This window comes from Neophocaena asiaeorientalis, unplaced genomic scaffold (genome assembly GCF_003031525.2).
Source record: "Neophocaena asiaeorientalis asiaeorientalis breed wild unplaced genomic scaffold, Neophocaena_asiaeorientalis_V1.1 scaffold59, whole genome shotgun sequence".
NCBI classification, from domain to species: Eukaryota; Metazoa; Chordata; class Mammalia; order Artiodactyla; family Phocoenidae; genus Neophocaena; species Neophocaena asiaeorientalis.
This window is the reverse complement of record NW_020174268.1, coordinates 4179821-4192622: the sequence shown is the minus strand read 5'-3', so window position 1 is coordinate 4192622 and position 12802 is coordinate 4179821. Positions and strand designations below refer to the sequence as shown.

General features: G+C 40.7%; 1 protein-coding gene across 3 annotated transcripts in view; it reads right to left on the bottom strand.

The window, feature by feature from the left end:
* The window catches only part of LRCH1 (leucine rich repeats and calponin homology domain containing 1), a 187279-nt gene that overhangs the window by 8056 nt on the left and 166421 nt on the right, over nt 1–12802 (bottom strand). For 2 of the 3 annotated variants that reach the window (XM_024755375.1, XM_024755376.1), the window contains exons 17-18: nt 12592–12729; nt 9807–9884 (exon numbers count right to left, since the gene is read on the bottom strand). In XM_024755375.1, coding sequence (XP_024611143.1) covers nt 9807–9884; nt 12592–12729 — 216 coding nt within the window. Of the gene's footprint in view, nt 1–773; nt 1097–9806; nt 9885–12591; nt 12730–12802 lie in introns of those variants that run through there. The other variant, XM_024755377.1, reaches the window with a different exon arrangement.

Below are 12802 nucleotides of genomic sequence, written 5' to 3'. Positions count from 1 at the left end.
GTACCACGAAAAAAAAAAAAAAAAAAAAAAAGCGAAATGACCCATTACATTATTTAAAAATAGAAACCCTTTTTGGAAAATGCTTTTCTAAGAGCCTCGGTCAGAGTAGACCAAACAAGGAATAAGCAGAACTACGCAGAAAGAGTGGTGTGCCGTGGATCCTCCAGGGGGCACTCTGACTGCGCCGGACCCTTCCTCCCCAGCACCCTTCTGCACAGCCCTGTCTCAGGCAGCAGGGCAGAGGGGCTCGCTCACTCAGGGTGGAAGTGGGGGGTCACCCTCCCTGGTGCCCTTCACAGCTCCTGCTGCAGGAAGCAGGGAGGAAGCCAGCTGGCTGGCCAGCAAAGGAGTCATTCTCCAGATGGTATTTTTCAACTTGGTCAACAGCGGCATTATTAAAGATTGTTATAGACCAAACTGGACCCCCAATGCTGGCTTTCTGTCTTCCCTCTACAGTTAAATCGCCCAATCCTGAATTAGGAGTCGACTTAAATACTGACCCAATGGCAAGATTTTCATACGCTAAATCCCCTCTGCTCCTGTTCTGGAACCTTCTTCGGCTCTACCCAAGGCAGCAAAGCTCACTGGGAGAGAGAAGAGGCACTGCAGAGCACTGCTGCTGGCACTATGGGGATGAGGAGGCAAGAGGTATGGATACACTCTGTCCTCACTGTTTCTCAGCAAGTGAGAGAAACTATCTAATGGGAGCTGCTTTCTACAAAGTTTGTGCTTCTGGAAAATCTGATGTGGAAACGTTCGGCTTCTAAACTCCAGAGATTACTGAAGAGATGACAGGGATGGAAGTTTGCAAGGCAAAGGCCCAGAGGGAGGAAGGACCCTGTCATGGAGCAGGGCGACAGAGCAGAGTGTAGGGATGCACACGCGGGCATTACGCAGACAGAACATTCCAGCGGTAAGTGATATATATCAGCACTACAAAGAGAATATGGACAAGACAGAAGCTTATAAGGTCCCTGGAGCGGAGGGCAGAAGTTGGTTGTGGGGCTTTCTCCCCGAGTGCCAGCAGAGTGTCAACAGTCTTTCGAATGTGACGAAAATCCAACTGCAGGATGTCATACGGAGAGCAGAGGTCAGCCTATTCCGAGGGCAGCCATCAGAACAGAAAGAGACAGTGCATACAATTAAAAATACACAGAACAACGGCTGAAAAGAAGCACACATTTTTAGTTACTAGCAAATGGCAAGAGTAACCCCTTATTTCAAGCAGGTAAAACCCGTTCCACCACAGATTGTTTAATTAATTACAAAAAGCAGCATACCCAACACAGTCTATGCAAATAGGACAGAGAAATTCCTCAGCCAGAATCTCACTATCGAGGAATAGGAGGTTCTGTAATTTATACATCCTTCTGGTATTCAAACAGTTCTAATATTTAAGTGGTATCACGAGTCAGCAATGGCATAAGAATGAGAGCTTTGCACCTGGGACATTGAGGTCTTCACTACACAAAAGGGAAAAACACAGACTTCAAAATTTAATCCCCACCTTTCCTCACCATTCTCTTAGTGCATTTTTTACCCTGGTCTATGAAGACTGAAGATAAAGTATTTCTCTCCGAAAGGTAATACATGCGCCTAATTTGTTTTCCTTTTAGGATTATTGAGAAACTCTGGGGAATGCTAGTTTTAATCATGTGCCTACATGTGCCCAAAAACTACATTAAATTTCACATTTTTACACCTGGACATAAACCAAAAGTTTAAAGGAGGCTTCTTAGATCTGCAGTTAGAATAAAAGTACATTCCTGCATAGAGGAGTTGTGTAGATTTCTTCACCACCGAACAGGTATGTGTAGGGGGAGGGGCGGGGAGAACAGGCCTCCGCGTTTTGTCTACTTGACAGTCACCGCGTAAGGAGGCAGAATTCCTACTTTATCAACTAAACGCACAAATAAGATAGTCCTATGAGTTGACCTCTGGATGCCTACTGCTATCAGGAAGCAAATGGTTTTCTCATACCCTGAATTCCTGAACCAGAAATGACCGCAGCTTCAAATTATAAATGATTATAATTGCCATGTCAGTATGTACCAAAGTTCTGGCTTTGTTTCCAAATTAAACAAGGATTGAAAATATCTGTGATATATTTCATAAATGCAGCTTTATGTCCAAATTAGGCAAAGCATTTAAAAAATATATATATTATATATTTTATAATATACTTTGCAACAATATTGCCCTTTGTTTTAGCATCACTGCTAAGCAGATGCAAATCACAGAGCAACTGAAAGATGATTCTAAGATAGAGATTCTGTCTTGCACGTATCTTCTGCAGTTAGCTTGATGCCCTCTGGTAAAGAGGGATAATCAATGTAAGTGCGTTGAATAAGATTATAAACCTCCTAATCTTAAGTTATGAAGGTAGAGATCCTCTTAACAGAAGATTTTTTTTAAGGATATTAATAAATCATGTTATATCTATTCAGACTGTGCATCTTTTCTCAGCGCATTTAGAGGAATCGAGCTACCATTGTTATTTTCTCAAGAATTAAAACAGCTACACATAGAATGGATTTCACTGTGACAGAGATGCCGATCAGGAATTAACAGATGGGGAAACATCTAAGAGGAGTTTTCTATTGCAATGGTGTGCTTAATCAGTGAACTCTGAGCAAAACAGACAGAAGACAGAAGGTACGTGCACACCAAAATGTGACTGTCACAAAGTGGTATTTCCATGTTAAAAGCAAATCATTTTATCTCCAGGATAGATTTCAATACATTTCGCGGAACCCTACGGAAAATGTCTGGTCTGCTCCCCAGCAACTCCATCAAAGAACTAAGAATTAGATTGTCTGCAGTTTCCAGTGTATCTATTCAGAAGTACACTTCTCGCATGGGTAGGCAACACAGACCATTCTTCTCAAGCTGGGAATAATTTCATGATGCCCACAGATTCTGGGCTTTATTCAGATTAAAGTGGGTAAAGCTTAGACTCACAGTCTACAGCGGGTGGTTTAAATTAAATCACGATCTCTGAAGAAAAAAGTATGGGTCTAAGATTGGCTGGGAGGCAAAATCTGAAGCATCACCATGTGTGGAGTGTGGGCTACTCTCTGATTCTACCCCCCGTCACACGGCCCATGGCCGTCAGATCAGTCCCTCAAGGACGCTATGATGGGAAGCCAGGGCTGAAGTTGCCAGGGGAACCTGGGAGTTTTCTGACCCTTGTGCTTTCCAAATTTCAGTCTTAATAAGAGGGACTTACTGATTATGCTTTATTTTTTTCTTATAATTAAAATAGGAAAACACTAAAAAGGAAGGAAATTTAAAGAGGCCAAATTTCACCATGTATTTACAGAGCATTAGTAATTATTGCAAGGCGTTTAAAAAACATAGTTAATACACTCAGAGTCCTGAGAGGCGACTGCAGGCGCTAATTCCCGTGACAGTGAACAGAAATCACAATCGCCAGAAGTTAACTGATTCTCATACAAGTCAACACAAGAGTGTGTGACTAAGATTACTATTAGAGATTAACTCAGGTTCCCCAAACACTACAGATAGAAACAAAAATGTATACAGATCTATCAAAAGGTCTAATTTACAGGCATTCTGAGTATAATACAGACTAAATTCTAAGAAATTTAGAATATATTGTTTATTTAAATTTGATTTTGAAAGGCAGTATGCTTATAAATATTGTTTATTTAATTTTGAAAGGCAGTATGCTTACAAAGTATTTTTAATCTAAAATGTCATAGCACAAGAATGTTGATGGTCATTCTGAAAATGTAAAGTCCTAACTGACAAGGTGTAATTTGGCAGAGAGAGGAGCAAGGTAGGAAAAGGTTTCCAGAGTTTTCTCCAGATATATAAGAACTAATCACCAATTTTATGCACTTAGTAACTCTAATATCAGTAAGCTAATTCATCTAGAAATGCAATTTCAAGGTCTTTGAAGATGCTGCTTCGAGAAAGTATTTGTTCTCAACCATGTACCAATGTCAGACCACTGACCGGAAGTGGCTCTACCACCAGGAGACACACAGGGGGAAAGGATTCTTACATGAATGGTGATACACACCTACTAACCATTGGAGATGACTGGTTTTACAAGCTAGAGACTGGCTCTTCTTAATGCATCAGGGATTTAAAAATTTACATTAATAAAATAATAACTTGGTGTCAATCTGTACCTCTGATCATCCAACCTCGGAAGTAACCAATGTAAATGGAAACTTAAAATAAATCTTGTAATAAGAATCTCACCATCCCCCAGAAGTGTTTATTAGTTATGACTTAAACTGATATTAAAGTCATTGATTTTGGGGAAAAAAGAGACATAAGGTTCAAAGAGGCGAAGGAATTCGTATCTCCTATTCTCAAGATTAAAACAAACAAACAAAAAAGGTAGCTTCAATTTACAGAATGTCTTTCAATTTAAAACTTCAGATCATTTACATAAACTGTCCTAAACCCTTACAACAGGTATAAAGTAGGAAAAGTTCTGCAATTACTTTCAAAAATAGTATCTCCTTATAAAAGTCAACAAAATACAAATATGAAAGGCACTGAAAAGAAGACTCAGCCATAATTCCACCTGTATCAATGCAATCATCGTTAGCATCTCAGTGTACTTTAGGATTTTATCTTTAACTCCATCTGGCAGATGCAGAGGCTGGACACCAAGGGACCTGTCCTTGTAGATACGGAAGGAAAACCTTCCACCTCCCACAGTCTAGTGAGGACCCCTGGCCTCTGTGCTATCCGGCAGGCAAGAGCCCTGTACAGCTGATGGAGGTGCTGCCCTGACCCTCCTCCCAATTCCTCTCTGGAGACAGTAATGAACAGGAGAGGCTGGGCAGCTAGAAAACAAGGTGCATTTCTATTCCATGTCTCTTCCTCCTCTAAACAGGGCAAGTCTGTTAAATTAAGGACCTTGCTCCTTACAGAGGTTGGAGGTCAAGGCTACTTATTTAACATCAAGTGGACAGACCGAGACCAGCGGGTCTCCCCTCAGAAAGGGACCAGGGCATCTTCCCTCAGACAGAGACCAGGGAGCCTCCTTTCAGACAGAGACGTCAGTGTCTCCCCTCAGACAGGGACCAGGGCAATTTCTCTCAGAAAAATACCAGGCTGTCTCCTCTGAGAGGGAGAGACCAGGGGATCTCCCTTTAGAAAAAGACCAGAGTGTCTTCCCCTCCAAAAAAATCAAAAAATAAAATCAAGGTGAAATACTTCCCCGGTGAGTAAAAAATATATCTATTTTCTAATACTTTCGATGCTTCACAAATGAGAGATTTCTCTCGACCTGAGACAATAGTAGTAAGAGCCCTAAAACAGCCCTAAATGTGGATCAAACTGGAGACCCCCAGTAGCCAATTGTGAATCCTCAACGTCAAGGTCAGGGGCCAGGAATGACCGAGCTGACTCAGAAAAGGCAAAGGAAGCCTCAGTGTGTCCGCAAATAGCCTCATGACCCCAAGGCTTAATTGAAGTCAGATTCCTGGCTGATACAAAGAGTATATAGTGAAGAATTTGGAAGCCCGCCAAGGGTAAGCCTGTGTTCAAGATCAAGCTGACACACTTGCACCGGAGGTCAGAGACAGCTGCGCAGTCTGACCACCGACATCAACACTACAAGGGGCCATGGGATGGTGCCAGCAACATCACCTGACCCCCAGATTTTCCAAGGGTGCCTTGAGGCATGTCGAGTAAGTTTCCTGCCTCAGAGGAGCTGATGGGGGAAAGCGATCATGGCGCTGCGGGATGGAGCTGAGCGTCCATGGGCTATCAGCTCAAAGAAACCTGAAGGGTCTAGTGATTTTCAAACTATAATTAGCAACAGGACACTTTTCCCCCAAAGGAACTCTTAACTGGAAAGCCGATACATGCCACACGGGCAAAGGAGAAACTGCTGTGGCTGAATCAAGGGGGTGGGAGTGACGTGCAGCCCCGGCTTGGCTTCCGAAAGAATCAAGGGGCTCTGGAGAATGTGGCTTAATCCACTGCTTAAGTCCAACACCTGCAGTTTGCAGAGCAGGGAACTCGGACGCAGAGAGCCCCTGCGTGTGCCGGAAAGAAGGCAGGCGCTGGACGCGGACGGACCGGGGTTCGAACGCCGGCTCTGCTGCCTCCCAACTGCGGGCGTGAGCTTAGGAAATTGTGTAATGTCTCTGGGCCTCGTTTTCCTCAGAGCCTGGTAATAAAATATTGGCCTCCGAGCCTCAACCGTGAGCATTTGAGAAGATGATACAGCTGCAAGAAGCTCCCGGCGAGTGGTTCACGGCTCCAGGCTTTAATAGGCTTGCCTCAGGGCACATAACCAGTTAACAGCACAGGTGCGGCTAATTCACCCCAAACCCCGTGTCCCGCGCTCTGCTCACAGATCCTCCGCACTCGCCCTCACGCCTCTCCTTCCAGGTGGCAGTCACTCAATCTGTCCCAGTAGTTGAAGAACTGGCCCCAAACAGAAAAACAAAATCAAAAACAAAAAACCCCAAGGCACTGGAAATGGGCAGCAGAAGTGACCCAGGCTGAAATAACTACCTGAAGAGATATTAACTCTGCCACCGGAAAAGGAACTTGCTGGGGCCGGGGCGGGGTGGGGGGCGGCATTTCCGATTTGTTTTTCAGCATCTGCCCTTGGTATTCTCATCAGCAAACCTCTACCTCTTCCCAGGATCCCTCACAGATGATAGCAAATACGCCTGCTGTCGCCCTAACAGAATTTCTCCAGAAACCCAACGCCGACTTCTTTCTGTGATGTCAACTCCTTTCTATAGGTGGCGTTGACTGCCAAGTCCTGTCTGTGCCCCTGGACTAAGAAAGGTATAGATGTAGCCTCATCCAAATGTCAGGAATAACAGACAGAGGTCTAGAGTCGCCGTATCCATCTACTCTTGGTGCCTACTCCGACCTTCTGCAAATAAACTAGGGCGCTTACACTGTGTGCAGTTCTGAATGCACCCAATTCGAAGAAGCCACATTTATAGGGAAGCCACTCCACCGGGCACACAATAAAATGCTTCATGAACCTTGACCACCCCTGAGGCAGGTACCTGGGGACTTCTAGAGAAAATATAATAAAAACTATAACAACTGGAACAATTTTTAAATCGCTTCCTTCCTATCGTATTAATTTATATGTCATCATTTGCTCAGTGACCACATTCCACCCAGATGAACCTGATAAAACTGAGTAAGCTGCCAACCCTGACTTTGGGTTGTAGTTTCAAACTGTGATTCTGTTACAAAGGGCAACAAACTCGGGCTGAGAGCACAGCTGCGACTTCTCAGTCTCTACAGGATGATTTATCATTGTCAGTTAGCTATTTAGCTTAAAATAATACAGAATTCCAGATCTCTGTGACTTATCGGTCTGTGTATGTAGATAAGTTAGGGATGGAGAAGAAAGCAGGGCAAGCTTGCAAATTAGGAGGAATTCACTAAGCTCCCAGGAAATCAGTGAGTATTTTGTTACCTAAATATTAAGCTTGAAGCAAAAAAAGAAAATGTAACGTTAAAGGTCCTCCGCTTTTAAGTGCCAGGCTTTTAAAATGTCTGACTGCAAGGGGAGAGTTCCTGCAACTAGAATTGCAATGTGCCACATATATACTCAAATCATCAACCATCTTAAGCAGTGGAAGAAAGGGTTATTTCCACCCCTCCCCCAACTTAGTATCGCTTTACTAGATGAAAACATTTCCTCATTTCCAACAATTTATGACTCATTTATTCCAAGAGATGAAAGCACGTTCCTTTGAGTATATATAGCAAGTTTTGCCAGCTGCACTCCAATTGCAATTTCTGGTTTTCCACTAGAATATTCCTCCCTTCCTTTAACATATCTCATTAAAGAAGTTCAACTGCTAACCGACGAACAGATTTTTTCTAGTAACAATGAACTTAATGTAACTCTAGTCACCAGTAAGATGCTACTGGATTATCCATCAGGATGGATATAGATGTACACACAATCACACACATACACAATGCAAACTTGAAAATCACCTCAAATCTTAAAAATCTTTTCAAAAATAGCCTTAGTGATCTATTTCTTACTAAGCATAGTTAAGTTGGAACACTGGCAAAAAAGATGATTTACTTCTTGTAATTCAATTGTCTCCGGAATGATCAGTTGCCTATTAGTGCCAGGGGCATAATTCAGATATTATGATAAAATTTTCTCTGCATTTTGATGCTAATTTAATTTCCTTTGCCTCACTTTAGAAGGAAATCACAATCACCAATCTTTACTCACAATAAATGATTAAGGGCATTTCCACGTCATTTTGTGTCATCGTAAGCCAAGAAAAATGATGAGTTTTAAAATATCACAGGGGATTGGTCCTAACTCATCAGCGTTTTTGAGTACAGACACAAATAATTTACAATCTGAAACTTGGTGTGATCATTTTGATTCACACACACTTATTAACCCATGACAGAATCAAATCATTAAAAATGGTAGGCGCATGAGAATTTCACAAACACCTGAAGCCAAGAAATGTACGGGCAATAGTAAAATGCATACATACAATACAGACACACAGATTAACATTGCTGAAAGACATGTGGATTGATCATAAAGACATTTAGTACCTTATATAAAGATTATACTCTATTTAAAAACGAATTTGAAAGCTTCTTTTAATTGGTACAGTTTTGACTTAAAGATGTTTTAATAAATCTCTCCTTTTCCTCAAATAAGATTAGAAGCCCACCACTTAACTCTCACCTTCAAATGTCACCAAGCTGAAAAATAGGAAGGAAGGAAGGAAGGAAGGAAGGAAGGAACGAAGGGAGAGAGGGAGGGAGGGAGGGGGAAAAAGCCTTACTCAATTCCAATAACTAACTCCTATCAATTAGCAGAACTACATGAAAATGTAATTCCTTCATATACTCAAAAACAGTATCTCATGATAGAGTTTGTAGTTACTTTATTCCTGGAACATTAGAAAAGACAGAAGAAAATTTTAAGAAATGTAGTTTCTGTCTATTTCCCTTTATCACAATGATGAAAAGCTTGTCAACTTATCCCCAAATTCTGAGTGAACTGTCTTTTATCTCCCTAAGAAATCATTTTATGTTACTGATAGGAAAGTCGTCAGAAGACCCAAATCAGCTATCTTATCTGGCTGAGGCTAAGGCTGGGGCTTAGCTTGGGAGAAAGAAAAAGTAGCAAATCATTGCTGGGCTGGCTACAAGGAATTGCCAATTGGGTCTACAGTGGACTAAAGGGGAAAATGTAAATACAAACAGTTAACAAACTATAAAGCAACACACAAACACTGTTATTATGAATGGTTGTGATTAATGATAATAGTAACAATAATTATAATATTTTCAATGCTTATTATTTTGAACTACATACCCCAAACCTACAAGGAGTGCAAATCAACAAATCAGTGGTCAGCTACAGGTCTACTGTGCTTAAGAGCTTTGGATAGGGAAAAATCATTACTCATTACCTCCAAAATTCTACCCTATGTAACCCACAGAAGGCTCACTGAAGCTTCAGCAATTTCTGCTCTTTGAGAAGAGAATCAAGCCAGCTAAATTTTTTTTTTAATTTGGAATTTTGTATTTATTTCAAAACCTTAAAAAAATTATATTCCCCTTTTCTTCAGAATTGACCATACCATTTTAAGCCATTTTAATTTCACTGCAATAGAGTAATTTAAACTAAAATTTTATATAACTTACTCAACATTATTCCTCAAGAAAGATTGAGATGAAAAAGGATGGACAAAGGTGTATATCTATTCAATAGGTTCAAACACATATATTAAGTAAAATCTTTACTCAAACATAGTTACTGGAACTAAGTTTGACATTACCTCTGGTACTCCTAATTTTCGGCATGCTTCCAGAAAGTTTTCCACGTTTCTTCTGCATTTGGCCATGCTAAGTTTAGGCTATGAATGCAAATATTCAGAAATAAAGAATTACTAAGAGAAATACTTGTAATAACAGGTTAAATTTTAAACTTTCTAAATGGCAGAAGTACTACACGTTTACTGGGGAAAAATAATACATAAGCAAACAGAAGACAATAAAAAATTATCCAGAAACATTCACCTAAAGAGCTGTTAATATTTTGGATTATATTCTTCTAGACACTGTGTGTGTACACAAAGACGTGCATATATACACATAGATATGTGTTTATATGTAGAATTTCTGCATACGTGTATATATGTATATACACATGTGCAAGATTTTCTGCACATGTATGTGAATGTATATGTGTGGATACACACATACACACACACACACAGTTTTTATGAGATCATACTGTTGTGTAACCTGCTTTAGTTTACTTAAAAGTACACCATAAACATCACCTTTTCCCATCAGCAAATATATTTCTATATGAAGGGTTAAATTCACCAGGCCAATGACTCTCTTTCTCGCCAAAGCAATCGGTTTTATTAGAAAGCTGGTGATGCTGCAAGGCGAGGAGATTTAGAGGCAGGGTGGGGAGCAGCCTTCTAGGTTAGAGTGAGCAACTTGTGCAAACACAGGCGTGGACAGTGTTTGTAAGGCAATGTTACACAGACTGGAGATGGAAGCGGGCTCTACCGCTACGCCGTGGCTGGGTCTGGTCAATGGGAGCTCAAGATGCTCAGAGAGGAATTTCTGAGAAGCGGACATTTAGAAACATTTCTAGAAAGGAAAACTACAATATAATAACATAAGCTAAAATACTTCACAGTTGTTAAAAGGGATATTTATGAAGAGTTTTAATGACCTGGGGAAATACTCAGGTTTTCATACATTTTAAAAACTACTAAATAGTATATATGAGAAGCTCACAATTCAAAAAACAACTTACATGTAGAAGGAATGTTAGCAGCATAAAAGCCAAAATGTAAACAGTGGTTGTCTTTGGGTGGCGGGATAGAACATGATATATTTTCCTCCTGCATTTTTCCATTTTCTCCGATCAAGCATTATTCCCATTATATTTTCAATTAAATTTTTTTATTTGTAAAAGATAAAAGGTGACAACCAAAGAATGTAGCATTTTTTTCCTGAAGAATTGATCAAATATACAAATGTGTGTAGATAACATGATTCATAGTGTCCTCATACCTTATAACACAATAACTGTATATTTAAATTGGAGGCTGAGGAATCGTACTTTCTTTCTTATAAGTTGGGGAAAAATACTGAATGAGAATCTGGTACACAGCTCTAACAACTTAACAGCAGTTTGGACTTTAAAACTTTTTCATATTCGATTATAGGACAGAATTTACTGCCCAAACTAAGGCAGATAAAGCAGATTTGAATCAGAAGACAAATTGTTTTGTTTTGGGGTTTTTTTCCTGTGTTTTCTGAGGCAAAAAAGTGGTCAGTCTTTTGAAGGGAAAAATATATTCAACTGTATAGAAAGAAAACTGACAGTTGAAATGCGATCATCAGCTAATTTTTCCTGCTGCCAAGAGAAAAGAAACTAAGAAAAATAATGCCACTACGATGCTTTCCTGGGCGGGGGGTGGGGCTTCACGTGAGGCTTTCACTCCACAGACTCTTCCTATGATATTTTATGAACACTGTGCCTTGAGGTTGGGGGCCCTGGCTTTTGAAAAATCTGTTCAAAAACACTAACGATCACAATGGCTTGCATTCACATTTATATCACATGTAGGCCCTCATTTCATCCTCATGGGAGCAGTTCCATGACAGAGAAGAGCCAATCAAGTTCAAGAAAGGTTGAATAACTTTCCCCAATTCGTATGGATTATATAGATGTGAAATTGGAATCCAACCCCTACATTCTTAGCCCCTAAACTCTTCTGCTTCACCTAATAGTAAATAGTATGGATAGAGGTTTTCTCTACTTGTCTGAACCCTACGTAGGCTTCAAAGAGCAGCTTATCTTTGATTCCCCCTCCCTCATCTGAATGACCATAACATGACTCCATAGCTCTCTTCTGGATGGTAATATGGTCCATGATTATAGGAAAAGGATGCCAGTGCCTGCTTTATCTCCCCCACATGGAGACGAGGATTTTTAGGGACTAATGGCATCTAGCTCGGTCTCTTTCATCTTTCCCCAGTTTCCCTGGTATCTCCAACCTACCCCTGAGCACAGCTAGTGATCAAGGAATTGTTGAATTAATGACCAGCTGACCAACCTCTGGCCTGACAAGTTACTAATGATATTTTATACAGAATCCACATCTTTTCAGAGCTATCCTAAAATCCTCAATAATTAATAGAGGAAAGAGTTTCCATTTAGAAGAGAACTCATCAACCAAAAGAAGTTTCCCCAAAAGACTTCTCACTGTTTAAATAATTCCTTGTGAGGAATGAATCTTTGTACAGTCTTAAAGTCAGCACCCCAAGCGTTTCTTTAACGTGTTTTGCTTTATATTTGAAGTAAGTTCCTTTTCTGTCATTTACATACTTACTTTAAATATTTTCCCTTTTTACAGTGAAAATGTTGCTTCATTCAGAAATGCTATTCCTTTTCTGCTCTTCTAGTTGTTTGGGGCCCAGCAGAGCATTTGAGGAGGGTCCTGGAGATCCCATCGGTATCTTTAACCAGCAATACTGTCCCAAAGGAGTTTGTTTGATGTAAGAGTTAGTTTCCCTTTATATGGTGTTACTTACGACTGCTGGTGAGGGGACATGGATGCTTGCAACGGATCGTGGGCGGATGTGGTTGACTAGATGGCAGAGGACGACGCCATCCATGAGGGCAGCCCCCAGGTCTTCGTGCAGGCTGACCTTGAGTCTCATCTCGATGCTCTGGGAAGGAATCAGAAGGAAGCCAATTGCTCTCAGGCAACTGAGGGTAAAATACAGTTATGGGTATTTATGA